The 15495-nt window shown below is 39.5% G+C and overlaps 2 protein-coding genes across 3 annotated transcripts; one reads left to right on the top strand and one right to left on the bottom strand.

Moving 5' to 3' along the window:
• The first annotated feature begins 199 nt into the window (after nt 1-199).
• Nucleotides 200-9739, top strand: LOC135941021 (Fanconi anemia group D2 protein). Its single transcript, XM_065486223.1, has 28 exons — nt 200-337; nt 1038-1467; nt 1521-1669; nt 1730-1863; nt 1922-2063; nt 2618-2694; nt 2747-3050; nt 3113-3322; nt 3378-3475; nt 4055-4226; nt 4287-4453; nt 4505-4680; nt 4888-4991; nt 5055-5134; nt 5563-5685; nt 5743-6031; nt 6089-6240; nt 6299-6667; nt 6972-7149; nt 7206-7365; nt 7418-7569; nt 7625-7688; nt 7744-7856; nt 7914-8020; nt 8071-8281; nt 8580-8729; nt 8796-8972; nt 9033-9739. Exons 2-28 carry the CDS (start codon nt 1044-1046, stop codon nt 9666-9668), a joined length of 5118 nt encoding a protein of 1705 aa, XP_065342295.1. The 5' UTR covers nt 200-337; nt 1038-1043; the 3' UTR covers nt 9669-9739.
• A 331-nt stretch (nt 9740-10070) lies between these two features.
• prd1 (pruning defect 1) lies at nt 10071-15471 on the bottom strand. 2 transcript variants are annotated; one of them, XM_065483044.1, is made up of 10 exons: nt 15226-15471; nt 14763-14970; nt 14520-14707; nt 14348-14464; nt 13206-13652; nt 13043-13141; nt 12805-12954; nt 12379-12743; nt 11345-11849; nt 10071-11008 (listed from the first exon to the last, which is right to left on the bottom strand). In XM_065483044.1, exons 1-10 carry the CDS (start codon nt 15352-15354, stop codon nt 10898-10900), a joined length of 2319 nt encoding a protein of 772 aa, XP_065339116.1. In that variant the 5' UTR covers nt 15355-15471; the 3' UTR covers nt 10071-10897. The 2 variants fall into 2 exon arrangements, with proteins under 2 accessions (XP_065339116.1, XP_065339117.1); XM_065483045.1 differs by having other exon boundaries at nt 13043-13143; nt 13211-13652.
• Between the last annotated feature and the right edge of the window lie 24 nt (nt 15472-15495).

Genomic DNA, 15495 nt, shown 5'->3' with positions numbered 1-15495 from the left:
AGCACCTGTCGCTTGCTCTCCGATTGGCCGGCTGATGGCGCTCTGCGTGGTAGGAATGCCACACGCTTGTCATGCGCGTACTGCCGGTTGCATAACTTTAGCTACAATACCGTCTCTCGACGAGCTTTGCAAGTTTGACGTTGACGGCATTGGCGCGCACTCTACTCTCTACTGCAACCAGCTAGAAGTGAATGAGAATCTTTTGGCGCCTTTTGTTATTAGAGGATCATGTGTTCAGGTTCTGACCTCAGTCTGCCGAACTGATTTGAGGATTTAGATGTCCTGAAACTCGCATCGGAAGGACTTTTCCTCTAAGAATTTAAGTTGAACTGGACTGGTATGTATCGTGTCAAAGAACGTTGTTTGTACAAATGGTTGTCCTGGTCGCGGTAAAATTGCTCATCGCTCAACAAACATAGTCAAATACATAGATTGTTTCCCTTTTCTTTTGCAACAAGGAATTTGCGTTTGGTTATTCAAAGTTGCGAATTTATTGTTTAATATCCATAATCTGAATCGTTTAATTATTATTAAGTCCATCAGACAGGAAAACGAGAAAACGACAAACCAAAAATTGTATCCATATTAACAGCCAAATTTAATATTGACATTTGTGTTGCCACAAATTATGTAATTCTCATGCTGGAACTGCTGGAAGGTTGATAACATGAACAGCAAAATAATGTTCTTTTGCTAATTTAAATTGTTTTAAATTCATTAATTAATAACGATATAAATTTAAATACTAATTACATACATACATTTACACATTCTTTTTTTATTTTATCCATTTTATCGTTCAATCAATTTTGTGATAAACTTAAAAATGACGAAACAATTTAATACACTTAAAATGTACTTTGTAATTATATTATGAATGCGTAAAAATTAATTAAACATGCATAATTAGCAGCTTCATTTTGAATTATTTCAAGTATTTGCATGTGAAAATTGGTACATATTTGTATACTCAACCCCAAATATTTTTTTGCATCATTTTAATCAGACTAAAATAACTAGTGTTAAATTTTTTACAGATCAAGATGTATCGGAACAGATTCAAGAAGAAAGCCGTCTCTAGAACAACGAGCTCGACTGTGAGCAACGCAGGGGACAGTTCAGTCGTCAGCCTTTCCTCTACAGCTGTCACCACTGATAACGAAGAAACATCCATTTCAAATGCATCAGCTACCAAAACGCAGACCAGAAACAAAACACCAGGCAGCAAGAAAAAGCCAGAAGAGTTTCCCACTGAGAAATCCTTCCTGTCGCCAGCACCATCTCCCAAGATGAAAACTCCAACAAGAAGGGCTCCCATGAGAGAAAGCAACGCGTCCTCCCCAGTTTTGAATGTGACCCGCAGGAAACCCAGAAGGGCCCAGGACCCTGAGCTGCCCTTCTTCAACAGCATCCTTGCTTCCTGCGGATTGAAGTTTGAACCTGAGGGCGATGAGCCGCACATTCTTGGTGAGATGTCAAAATTTAAATGTTAAATCTCTGTTTGAACTCTGTGTTTGCAGACCAAGAGCAAATTTACTTTGTCAGAGACTTTCAAGAGGCCATCGAAAAGCCGGAGAACAAGAACAAAGTCAAGGACTTTGTAGATCAGTTTGTGACACTTCATGACAATGATACAAGACTCCTAAAGAAGTCGCTGATGCCTACTAAGGTCTGCAATTTTTATCTCGGAAAGAATTTTAGACCTGAATTTAATCTTTTGACGTTTTAGCGGATGATACAAAACGTAGGGTACGCTACACATGATTCCCTGACTCACCTGCTTCTTGAAGTTCCACAAATGCAAGATCAAATCTTCGATTTCTTGAACTCAAAGCTCTTGGAAAATGTATCAGAGGGCAATGAGTGAGTTAACTACGGAAATTTTAATGGGTAATTTTCAATAATTCCTGTTTTGTTTAAGACGGAGAACAAATGAAGGCCTAAACTGTGTTCAGTGGACCAAGCTCCTGCTGCATCAACTAGTTGACCTCACCTTTGTTGAAAATGCTGAACAAATAACGTCTAAACTTCTTGAATGCTTTACGTTCTGCCAATCATCAAATGTATGTACTTTGATGGAGCTTTGAGTATTTCATTACCATTAATTGCAGTAGACCTTTAAATTAGAATCAATGATTCATTTCACAGTTTAAATATTGTCAGCCACGCCAGCCGCTGGTGAGAATTGCCTACTGCCGCCAGGCTAAAAATTCGGCTAACTGATCGGGCCTCATCTCTTGGCGGAGACCTCTAATTTTTGAGAAAATTTCTGACTAATTTTTAGTTTCCTTTTGCAACCAAAAACTTTTTTAAAACCGACAGAAAAATTGTTTTTACGGCAAATTCTTAGTCATATTTTTTCATTTTACCAACTTAAAAAGAAATATTTCTAATTGGTAGTTGCAAAAATACATTGAAAATCGTATCAAGGATCCGAACTAAAATTTAATTATTTCCTTAATTGAAAGGGCTAATCATATTTGTTAATATTTTATTTTTTATGCTTCTTTTTTAGTTTTTTATTAATTTTTAATACCATTTCTTTCCAATTTTAAGATTTGCCATTTTCATATATTATTGCAAAATTATGTTTGCTAATGTGTGCTTTAATATTTAGACCCAGAAAGAGTTCCTGCACGCATTCCCTTCAGTTATTTACGTGGGCAATCAACAGGAGGTTGTCAAATGCCTCAGGTACACAATTTCCCCCATTAAATTTTGGTAATTAATCTAATTTTAATTATAGTAAAGTGCTGAAAGAGAGCGGTGAAATCACCCCTCAGCTTCTGGACGCCTTGTGCGACATGGCTGCAAGTCAAGAGGATCGAGATTTCATCACTGCGAGCGTTGTCAATATGCTGAAAAATGGCTCTCGCAAGTTCATTCCTGAGGTGGTGTCTTTCCTGTTGGCCCACGCCAGGTATGAAAGCGACAAGGCACAAATTATTCAACAGCTGAGGCAAAATGCGGAACTGACTCCTTTTGGCATCAACGAGGCTAAATTGGCGGAGGACAAGGCAATGCTCAAAAGAGTTGTCGCCCAAATTGGAGTAAAAAATATTTAATTTTTAACTTTTCAATAGCATCTCATAATTGATTTTAATATTTTCAGTGCGGCTTGAATGCCATGCAAGAAGTGGGAGATTTGTGGCTAAACATCATTGCTAACACTCCAAATCTAAAGCCTATTGATGTGATCGTGCTGATTTGCATGGTCTCTGAAGGAAAGAAAAAGAAAATCCTGTCCCTCGTGAAGAGCAAATGTGCTGCAGGAGCATTGAGTGAAAATTTGATTGATACCACTTTTGAGCATCATGGACAGGTGACAAATTGCACCCCTTTCTATACCAACTTAATTCTGAAGAACTATTTTCCAGGCGCTTTGTGAGTACTTCGACAACATAGTGGAGATTGCTTCTTTCCTGATCAAAGTTCAAGATAAATTTATTTCGTTCCTCGGCGGACATTGGTTCAAGTAAGTCAACGCTAAGATTTTTCTGGAGATATTTTATGTACGTATTGAGGACTGAATATAATAATAGATTTTAGAGCTACATTGTTCGGAAGGAACAGCCATAAGTAATTCGCACACTCGTGAGGCTTTATAATTTAAATAGCATTTTTAGGAAAATCTTAAATGCAAAGAAGCCTTTTCTTCATGTTTAATAAATATCTTACAATAATATTAATACACTTGCGGACAGGAGAACAGATGAAAAATTATATTTTAGTGGTAAAAAACTATTTCTAAAATTAAAAATGGATGAAAAATATTTTATCACGCCAGTTAAAATTTAGTTCATATGCATGAGGTTTCGGCCACTAACGACGCATTAAGGATATCATTACATTGCTAGATGGCTCTTGACAAATTTCAATTCGCAGATTAATTAGACTAGAAAACGCGTATTTTGCGCATTTGATGGTCCTGTGACGATCAGGTGTTAAGATTAAAATACCAACTGTTTTAAATTTCAAAGTAATTGACAAATAAGATTTCTTAACATAATTTCACGAATGGCTTTATTAAAATAATGTTGGAAATATTCCGCAGACTGCTGTTCCTGCACTTGGAAGCTCCTTACATGAGACAAAAACTGCTGTGGTGCCTGATCAACCTGCTTGGCGTGAACAGCGCAAGAGCTACTGAAAGTGTGTTGGTGACGTTGTCGAATCTGGTGAAGAACCACATGAGCGAAATCCTTCCCCAGGCTTCCTTGCTGATGGTGCGTTAAATTTTGGAGGGTGTTTAGTTGTATACAAAAATTCTAATTTATTATCTTTAGGTGCCAGAGAGCTTGCTTGACAAGGTTGAGATAGTTTCCCTCGAACACGCGCGCAAAATCATGGACATCATCTGCCAACTTGCTTATTCAGGGCATTCCCAAGCTGACATGTTGCAGAGTGACATTAACATCTTGATCCAGAAGCAGCTCCGAAGTTTGGACAACCAGTAATAAAATATTCTTGAATTTTGGATTTTATAATTATTCCTTTTTTCCAGGAACAAGCGTAAAGGCATTGTCGGAGCAATTATGGCCACAAAGCACATAGCTGTGGGAGTACTAGGAAATAATGACACCAACTTTGATGATAGTTTAGATGGGCAGAGCACCACTTCTTCAGAAAGATCTTCCGTGCAACTAAGCTTCCATCTGCATCCTGCTCAATGTCTGATAGGTAATAAATGCGTCCTATGTTGTCTTTGTTTTGAACGGAAATTTTCCTTGAAGCTTAACGTTTATTTTTCTGTTCGTTAAATGGGCTTTGGGCAGAAGCTTGAACTAGTTAATTGAAAGAAGACGTTAAGCTTAGAAGAAAATGTCCGGAATTAAAATTCAATATGGAAAATAACCTCGTTAGGATTCTAACAATATTTATTTGCAGATCTTGCATTCAAGAACACTATGAAAAGCCCAGAGTTGCGTGGATTTCTCCATGACGAGCTGGCTAACATGCTAAATAGCAGCGTTATTGATCGTTCGTTCCAGGTTGGTTTTTTTTTAACTATTTATGCATTTTGCTTAAGTTATTTAAATCCTAATTCATTGCAGGAATGGCTGCACGCCTCAATTTCTGCTATCTTTTCTGAGCAGTATTTTATAAGCAAAGAGGATCTTCCAAAGCTTGATCTGTAAGTAATTTACAATCTATTCAGTATTTTTTACTGTTAATTAGCATCTGATTTGGAAGCAGAATTTTGCTCTTTTAAATGGCTTCGATAAAAGATGAAATATGTATCAGTTTGATGCAGCTATGTTTTTATGACATTTTAGGGCTAGGAGTTAAGCCTCCATTAAATTTATAGCTGTAAAATCTTGGAAAAAAACTCATTCTACTTTGAAAATTTAATATCCTCTTAGACTACTTAAAAAACTGTAGTTCAGGGTCAAAGGACTCGACAAAGTTTTTAAAAAAAATAGAAAACCCTGCCGGCTGTAAATAATGTAATTTCCACTTTCATGTTGTGTCAAATTTTCAAATATTTTTGCTTTTGTTCTTGAGATATTCCGCATTTTTTCTTAACAAAGCACAAATATTTCCATTTTTGCAATTCTACAGTCCAAAAGATGTGAAGCTGACAACAGACCTTCATCTGATAGCGACTACAGGTGCTATTATTGCGTCAATCGGAGACCATGTTGTGCAAGATGCAATGAAAGCCTCTGCGGTCACTAGTGCAAAGTGAGAAAAATTAATTTTCCTTTAATCTGATTGCATATAAAATAATTAAATGAGCAGCTCCCAGCCAATCGCCTGGCCTGCAGTCAACATGTGCCCAATGTTCAGGCTCACACGAATTTTGAGCTTTCAAGTCAACGTGCAGTGCTTAAGTGAAATGGATGCCACCCTCGTGTGTCCAGTGTTGATCCCAATGAACATGCTGCAAATTTCCAGAGCTGAGTTTTCGAGCATTTCAAATCCACTGGTGCAAATCAGCATCTTGGACTCTCTCTTCATCGCAGTCAACTGGTTTAGAGAGCTGATCAGTGCATTTTGCGCGGTTGAAAGCGGAAAATACGAAGAAAAGGTTAGTTTACTGCGCTTTTATATGTTTCAAACCTTTTACTTAACGCGTGCATTTTAGTTGTTTCAGCGAATCAGGCATATTACCTATCTGGAGTCAAAGATTTTGGAGCTGATGCCAGTTTTCCCTCCTGAATATGTGCCCCCTGCCTCTCAATTCTATGCTGATGTCATTCCATACAAACGCGGCGCAGCCGGAAAGAAGCCCAAGAGGTAAGTTTCCCATAAAAGACCTATATAAAAAAATGCAACAATCGACTTCCTAATTCAGTAAAAAGAAGAGCAAACGCAAGAAGAAACCAGCTGTCACCCAAAGCTCTTTGCACCCTGCCTTGGACGACGTGGACTTTGATGTCAATGGAAATGAGGATGAAGACACCGATTTTCAGGAGGAGGAAACCGAGCTTGACTTGAGCAAAGAATATTCTCTCAAGGACTTGAGCGCATACTTCCGCGAGTTGGATATCACGATTGTCATTCGACTTCTGCAGCATTGCTTAGTCATCGACGACGAGCCTCAAGATATTAGTAATCCAGCCGCTAAATTCGGGCCTGTAGAGCTTGTTTTTATTCTTGAAGACATGCGCAAGAAGTTGGAGCACTGCATGGATCAGAAGCCGGGAATCCTGGGTTCCAAGAGGTATAAATTTATTTCAGATCCAATATTTTAAAATTCGGTATAAAAATTAAATATTGCGTAATTCGTCCTCTGAGATTGTTGCCCAGTCTGTTGGACGTAAATGCAAATTCTGCTTTGCTGTAATTGCAGATGATCCAATTAAGTGCCTGTACAGATGTTACAAATATTCTGATTATTTTTCTTGAGGGATCTAATTGTATTTTTTTTATCCTGTCCTAAATCAAATTTCACAAATTCCATTGCAATCTGCTTTGGGCCTCATTATCAAAATTCAATTATGAAAATGTTTAATTCGCATTTTCAGCTCCAAACCATTTCCATTTGCATTTGGTGCAGATGACAAATTGACCTCCTCAATCAAGGCCAACGCCACTCTGCACTTCCATTTGGACTTGTTAGACACCAAGGTGAATGCCGCCAACTTCGTGGCACCTATGGGAGCCATTTGCGACAAACTTGAGCAGGTGGTCAAGTTCTTCAAGGTGAGTGAAAACTAAGTGCAAATAATTAAATGAAAGCCTACAAATTTCCCCATCAGGATCTGCAAGAAAAGAATGATGGCTTGAAAGATGGTCCTGGTTCAGAGACCGAAAAATCCAAGTTGCTGCAGAAGAGCATGTTTCTGATGATATGCTGTTTGAAGAGCGCGCTCGGCTGGTCCGGCCTCTATGAAAAAGAAAACTTTGACATTGCGGAAGGTATTCTTTCATTGCTGCTGTTGATTCAATGAAGTTAATTCTTCCGAATTAGAAATTCTGACTACAATTGCGAAGAGAGCTAAAAGAGAGGAAGAAATGACATCCAAATCTGGGATTGTCTCTCTAGCCTGTGAATACATCGCAAACTTTGGAGAATGTATTTTAACCCTACCAACTGCAGTGGAGATAGTTGAACTTCTCCAGGTATGCAAGTTTCATTTATATTTAAAACGGTTGTACGAAACATTATTTAATTCAGGTAATCAATTCCCATGATCCAGACCAATCTGGCGAGTTGGCCAAGAAAAACAGGAAGTTGATTTGTGCGTGAGAAATTTGTAATGCTTGGACCTGTTTGTAATATTTATTTGATTTTAGTCGAATTGGCATGCTCCTTCATGCGTGATGAATGGCCTTCTGTTCCCAAGGAGTTTGGGTCCGAAGTGCAGATGACAGTTCGGTTAATCCAAGCTCGATATGCCACTGGCAATGTAAAATTTTATTTTATTTTGCCTCTTTTATTTTTACTACGGAAATTTTGATTCTAGAAGCCCTTGATTAGGTGCGTGAAGTTACTGAAATACCTTGTCGAAAACGCTGGAGAACTGAAAGGGAAGAATGGTGGAAAAATTTCCAAAATGCCGCTCTTTTCAAGGTAAATTTTCGTCTCTCATCAAAGGACTTTGTGATAGCAGTTTTTTCCAGAGCTTCCTTGCCAAGCATATTCAAGGTGCTGTCCAAAACTCTGGTGGAAACTTCAAAAGCTGCTATTGTTGACGCTGAGACCGCCACTCAAAACACCGACTTATTTGAAACAACGTATGACCTGTGGGAGGTTATTTTGGAAGGACTGATTGCTATGAGAGACGTCGCTAAAGAGCACGAGACCAAAGCTCTCTTTACTGCTTTCTTCAAGGTAGCTATTTTTATTTTATTTGCCACTTAATTATCCAAAATTGCAAGAAAGTGGATGGCTTTTCATCGGAACTTGTGCAATATTTTGTAATTTGATTCTTTCACACATTTCGCAAGCGCCCGCTCAGCAGGTTTGCTTGAAAGAGTTTTTAAAACTGACTATTTTGCAGAAAATAAATCAAATTTAACATTATAAATCACCAAATAGTCCTGAAGTAAATAATTTTGACTTTTCTATTCTCGTCCCTTTCTTACCCTAAACTAATATTTTAGTTCAAACTTTTGTATCTTCCCTTCAGGACAGTCAACCAATTTTGCGTTTCTTCATGGACAATGGACTGCCGCTGATGGAGGAATTCTTCAGCGAAAAATACGAGAAGATTAAAATTATTTTAAAGAAAGTGCAAAGCGTGACAAAGTACATTCACAGCCTGTGCACTCACGGAAAGGTAAGAACAAGAAGTGTATTAAATGACCAAATATTCAGCAGCTATATGAAACTTTTTTCGAATTAGATCACAAATCAACTGGGCTTAGTTACCCTGGTGCCGAACATGAGGTTCCTGATGGAGAAGTTGGTTCTGCGAGTGAAAGCCATGCTTGTTCTTCATGACTGCGGTGAAATGTTCGATGTTGGCAACTTGAAGAACTATAACCTCAAGGGCGAGAGTATTTCCTCGCAGATCGGAGGGGTAAGATATTAATTTGATTGCTTTGATAATATACATTTAATTGCAATCTATTTTTCTTAGGATGATAGTGAAGATGAAGATGACAAGAAGGTGTCGCAGAAAAGGAAAATCGCCCAAAAATCCCAGAAGAGCTCCAAGTCTCAAGCTCCAACAAAATTGCAAACCCAAAGAAAATCTCAAGCCTCGACAAGTCAAATTGTTGCTGGCAAAAAGTTGGTACAGAAAACACAGATGAAACGAGTTGTGGAGGAAAAGGAAAAGGCAAGTGAAGAGTCTCCTCAAAGCAGTTCAAAGAAGCAGAAGCGGGTCGTTTCTGAAAGTGACTCATCTGAAGAGGAAGAAGCCCCTAGTTCCAAGAAGAGAAAGCAACAGGCTGCTAGAAAAGTGGTGTCGGCCAGTGAAGAAGATGAGGAGGAGGAAGAGGACGACAGTCCCCCAAGCAGTCCTATTGTTACAGGGAAAAAGAGAGGGGCTTTGCAGAGAAAGCAGTCTTCGGAAGATGAAGAGGTACAAAGTCCAGTAAAGAAAAAGAGCAAAGATAAGTCTCCAATGAAAAGACGGCTTTTCCATGACAGTGGAGTTGAGGAGGAGGGGAATGCGCAGTCTCCAGCTCAAGAGAAAAGAGGATTGAATACCTCTATTATAAGTTCAGCCCTAAAGAGGGGAAGAAAGATATATTCTTCCGACAGCGACTGAAGTTTGTTCTATGGACCAATTATGTACATTTAATTTTTAGTCATAAGCATTAATAAACGTTATGAAACCAACTTCTGATAATTTTATTTCCGACCATTGGCCTCAAAAATCAGGCTAAATTAGGAATTAGAATTTTAAATTAAAAATGAAGCCAAACTAGTGGAGAACATTATTTCCTGATTTTTTTTATATTTATGGTTAAACGTAACATACAATGATTTGATTCAACTTTAACGCTTTGGAGGTAAATGATCAGGTGATACATAAATCTGAAAATTAACTAACGCATTGATTCCTGAGCTCGTCTTTTTGCAACATAATTTCAAAAACTGCTTATTTGAATTCTTGTAACTAGATTTAAAAAAATTAGATGATATTATTTGAAAATGAAAATCTAGAAGATTCGTGCCGATAATTGATTTTATTTTGTAATAATCAAAAAAACCTACAGCATAAAATTCACACAATCTGGACCAGCCAAAAAATGATAAAGTCTTGATCAACAAGAAGAACATAATTGCTCACGCAACGAATTTGGCAAAGCTCTTGATCACATTAACTACAACATAATTGACAAATTAACGAAGCACCGCTGGCACAAAATTTCAATACTGATCGATTCAAATGAGAATGTTAGCAATAATTGCTTCTGAGTAAACCTTTCTATAATTTTTCATAGTGCAACACCAAGATACATTTTATGAGTTACATAATATCTTATGTGTATGTACAAGAGTATGTCTAATAGTTTTATAATAATTAATTATTCATTCATTGTCTGCCTTTGCCTTTCTTACCCTCGGGTAGACTGCAACACTCAAAGCAACTTACTCGGCTACATTCTAGAATATTATGGCGTAATATCAAGTATATGTGTGTTGATCTCAGTATTATTTGCAATAGTAAAGCTGCTTTGCTCCAAAAATACATATAAGCTAACAAAAAATAGACACATATTCGAGTTAAAAAATGAGCGGAAAGAATTTTTATTAAAATAACCAAAATAAAATTCAAAGTTCACAACTCATGTGCAGATAGAGAGATAAGGACTAGCCCTGGCAGAGATACTAACAGAGAAGAGCAGTTCCGCTTGTAATTGCACAAAGATTTACTTGAGCTTTCACTTCAAAGTGGCTAAAACTGGCAAAATAGATAAAAATCGGAAATGAGCTAAAAGACTAGTCGTGGAGAAATAAATGCATTGGAATAGTCACGATATCACTGATTGGTCAGCCAAGGTTGAGGAGAGGATTCCACGAGGTCAGCAACTGGGTGCTCGCGTCCTCGCATTTTTGACGCAGCAAGTCTGAGAGATAGTTTGTCGAAGGAAATGGTAACGCCTGAAACGATATCAACAGGGGTGAGAATTACTTAAAAATGTCTTCATAAAAATCAGATTTTCCTAAAAATTGAAATTATATGCTACACAATCTTTAAATCAAATCCTTTTCAGTAAATTTGGAGCAAATATTTCAAGCCATAAACTAGCCAGCAGCAATTTAAAAATAGGAAAAGAGGGCGTAACGAGAATAATTCGAAAAATTGGATTTAGGGGCACCTTTGGTCAGAAGGACATGGAAAAAATAGGTCAGTTAAAGTTAATTTTACTTGATTTTTTTAAATCACTAAGATTCCACTTTAAAATTATTGATATTAGGATTGAAAAAAAAACCAACCTGAGGAAGTTTAGCCCACGCAGCTTCCATCTGCTGGTAGAACTCGGCGCGGTGAGCTGCGCAGTCGAAGTAGAGGATCCAGTCGCCACCGTTCTCCTTTGCCTCCGCACATTCGAACTCGAGGGCGCACCAGGAGGACTCCGCAGCCCTGATGGCGGTCACGTGCACCAGCTGCGTGCAGCAAACGGGTTCGGGCGTGCTGCGGTCGAGCCGATAGGCCAGCAGATGGCCGCTGGTCAGCATCAGGCCGCAAGGCTGCAGTTTGAAGTGCGGCGCGGCCGTCTGTCCGCAGGCCGCTTGCAGCAGCGCCTGCAGCCAGTCCGACACCTCGTAGTCGTCGGCCGCGGCCAGCTGAAGCGGCAGCGAGCTGCGCCCGCACTGGATTTCGAACGTGTGGGGCCGCTCGGAAAGCTGCACCCGGCCGCACGCCACGCACCGCGCCACTCCGATCACCAGCTGAGGCTCGTGGTCCAACTCGTCTCCAAACACCCACAGCTCGCGGTCCCTGTAAGATAAATTAGGTGAATTGCAAGAGGCCAAATGATGACGAAATAATGAAAAGAAAATTATAAATTCATACACACGGATGGGTTTAAAATTATATAGTGGCAAAGCTCTGCACGGAATAATTAAAGTGGAATGTTAAGGATTTTTTTATTTAAAAAATTTTCCCCTTCGAGCAAATTTGTCATAAATTTACTATTTTCGAACAAAATTCGTCTGAAAATTTCAGCTGGTGATTAAAGAACCTTTTAATGTTTTTGGGAAAAATAAAAATAAACAAAATTAAGTTAATTGATTCCAGAATCATCTCAGAAACAAATGTTTTCATTTTAATTATTTAAATGATTTTGTTTGTGAATAATTAATAAAAATAACTACTGTCTTAAGGGGTTGGAGTAGATTAGGGAGACTCTGGGGTAGTTTTTTGGGTCCATTTCTTTGTTTTCCCCCATCAGATCTTAATATATAGTTATATTTAATGCTCTACCCCTTGCCCATGAAATACGATTATATTGAACTCGTCAACGTACCTCAAAACAAGATACGACGGCTGCCAGGGTCCGTCAATGCCGATCCTGACCATCAGAAGTCCCTCTTTGGACGCATCCTGTGCTCCGTTTTGTCTGCTGGCGTCCTGCACTTGGACCACTTGGTGCCACAGCATCTGCTCCCCGGTCAACGAGGGAATTGTTTTCGAAAGGTTGTGGCGTAGGGATTTCATTTCTTGCAGGTTCAACTGCTGCCAAGCTGCCGGAACCAAGTTTGCTCTGCGCATGGCCAACTCTACTGGAGCCATAATCGCTCCAGGCAGAGATTCCGCAGCGCCAGAAACAGAGATCAAGTGTTTCTCTTTGCATTTGGTGGCAAAGAGAACTGTCAGTCCATCAGGGCCAAACTGGAATTTTATAAAATTGGTTTATAAATCTGAATGGAGAGGAATAGAGTTGTTTGTTTACCAAAATTGCTTCTAATTCTCTATAGTTGCATATAAACTTTGGTTTCACTTTTGAGTCTGAGTGGCAAACGCCGTATACGCCGCAGCTCGTAATTATGATCAGCAAAGGAGAAATTCCTGGTTGTAGAAGTGGACCATAGCCTTTGAAAACCTGGAAGCAACAAAAATTTTCTCAGACAAGTTTCAATCTATTTTGTAAGAGTCTATAGAACTATTTTATTACTACACTAAATATTTACCTTCAAAATGTTTTCTTCCTGCGATTGAAAAATGTCTCTCTGAAGAAGTTTGACAAGCCTCTTGTCGAGTAACACAGATTCTTCATTGATAACGTCATTCTGTACGTAATCAAACAAAAATTTATTTCAGTTATTCACGTAAGAAAAAAAATCCGGAAAATACCTTATTAGCTTTGGTCTTTTGCATTTCGCGGTTGATTTGCAGCTCCACTTCACGACAAGCCTCTTTATTAACTTTGGCTTCGGGCCAGTAGAGGCGGAGACTTCTTTCCTTGCTTTTGCCCAGAGCTGCCTTCTTGAGAAATAATTTCCTTCGTTGCTTAACGAGTTCCAGTTTTCCTTGAAGGGTATGGAACTCGTCAAAGGTGGGAGGTTCCTCCGGCATGCCACCCTCGTCGCAAGGGAGGCTCAGGGTGCTGGACGTCATGGAACTGTCAACGCACCAGCTATGCCGCTTGTTCAGGCACTTGTTGTTCTGCTCCTCGTGGAACGAAACTCGCTTCAGATGCCGCTGCGGGTCGCGTCTTGGAGAGCGCAACACTACTTTCTCCGTTTCCATGATGCGGTTGATTCTGTTGTCCTCCAACTCGTTCAACGTTGCTGAATCGTCCTGTAGCAATGATATCGCGTTTATTTAACTGTGACAATATTTATGTTAGTTTATCATAAATGTTTGATTTATATGCTGCGCAGGGCAAACAATTAATTGCGCTAAGTTGGAGAAAAATCAAGAGGTTGGTATGAGACGGAATAATCAGCAGGGTTGAAAATAGCTAATAAAATAAGGAATTGAGGGTTCAGGCATCTTTTTTAACCAGTTCACCTCTTTCGAGATGGGCTGATAGCGAACAACTCGCGAAACCTCTGTGTTTAAGTCGTCCCAATAACATCATGAACGAATAAAATGGGCGCACGGACCATGAGAAAAGGAACAGCTCGTGTTATTGCCTCCGCACAAGGGTCTTTTAATCTAAACGCATAAAATTTCTCCCGTTAAATTAATTCAGCATGCTGGAGAGGTGCAATCCAGCAAGAAGTGGCGAGTCGGAAAGTTTACGCAACCCTACCAAATCCAAATGGACTCGTCGTTGCAACACACGAAGAGACGAATGTAGGCGTAAATCAGCCCCCACTTGCCCCCTAAATGCACTCACCAATGCGAGCACAGAGCTTGGAATTGGAACCAATCAAGACGTTTGCTTAAATTGCTATCGTAATTCCTTATTAACAATTAAATGTTTAATAATGCTTGTATTTTGTGATCTAAAGCTCTTAAAAAAGTTAATCTGCATAAAATGTACTGACGTCTTGGTCGCCCAGACTGTCCAGCCGCTCACTCAAGTCGCTGTCTGCAGTGACAACACCAGAATCTTCAGGCGATGGAAGCGAGTTGACTGAACTCTGCATTGAGTCGAAGCATTGCTGGAGAAATCACATGATTTATTTTATCGCATAGTGCTTTGGCAACGCAACTCACCAAAGCCAGTTCAAAGCAGACGCCTTGGAGACTGGCCAAAAGTCCAATGAGCAAATCCCTCCGCTGCTCGTCCCGTAAAAAGGCGTAATTGAAGTAATGTTTGCCCAGCAGGTTGCCTTCTCTTGAGAATGTTCGCAGGTATCCTTCCAGAGAGCCTTCGTTCAGCGAATGGTACAGCCAAGACGTGCCTTAAATTTCAGGCTTTCAGTGAAATAGATTAATTTAAATGCGCGGATCCCTCACTTTTATCCAGAGTGGCTCTTCTCTTTGAACAATTCCTCTCCAGCATTTTCACGTTGTCCGTGTGGGTAAAGGGTCGCACGAGCGGCCAATAACCGGCCGTCGGCCTCCGCAGACCATGTCGCAGAGCATGGTCGAGGCGGTGACACAGATCCTGCGCTACCCAACAGCTGGATCCAATTTTATCCTCTCCAAGGCCGTACTGCAGCAGCTGCACAAAAAGTGAACTTTTAAAGAGAACACAAACAAAAACAAATACAACGCATGCATGAATAAAAAGTTTTAATCGAAATTAAAAATGTTTGAATATTCTATTTTGTAATTTTGGATGCGCTATGCATTTAATTGATTCAGTCTGCTTAATTAAAAAGATCTTAAGGGTGAGTCACACAGCTGTGAATCATATAACTGTGCAGTGCACGCAGTGCATCAATATAAATGCGCATGGTTGTGTAAAAATACGCACCAGTTTGATCGCCCTGCCGACATCTTCGAGGATTGGATCCTTCACATGGTTTTCGTCTTTCTTTTCCGTTCGTTCTTTCAAAAGAGAGTTGTCTTTACTATGATACGCACTCTTGAAGGCTTTCAACATTTAACAACGAACCCAAAACCACCCTCAATCACTCCGTTTTGCACAAGTGTCAAACCCAATCGCCATGATGTTGTTCCTTGTTCTGTTGAACTTGTCTGCTTCTTCGATCTGCTGTGCGGAGGGGGCGTGGCAGTTAGTGTG

This window comes from Cloeon dipterum, chromosome 3 (assembly GCF_949628265.1).
Source record: "Cloeon dipterum chromosome 3, ieCloDipt1.1, whole genome shotgun sequence".
NCBI lineage: Eukaryota > Metazoa > Arthropoda > Insecta > Ephemeroptera > Baetidae > Cloeon > Cloeon dipterum.
Note: the sequence above shows the minus strand (reverse complement) of the source record. Positions and strands in the feature narration are given on the sequence as shown.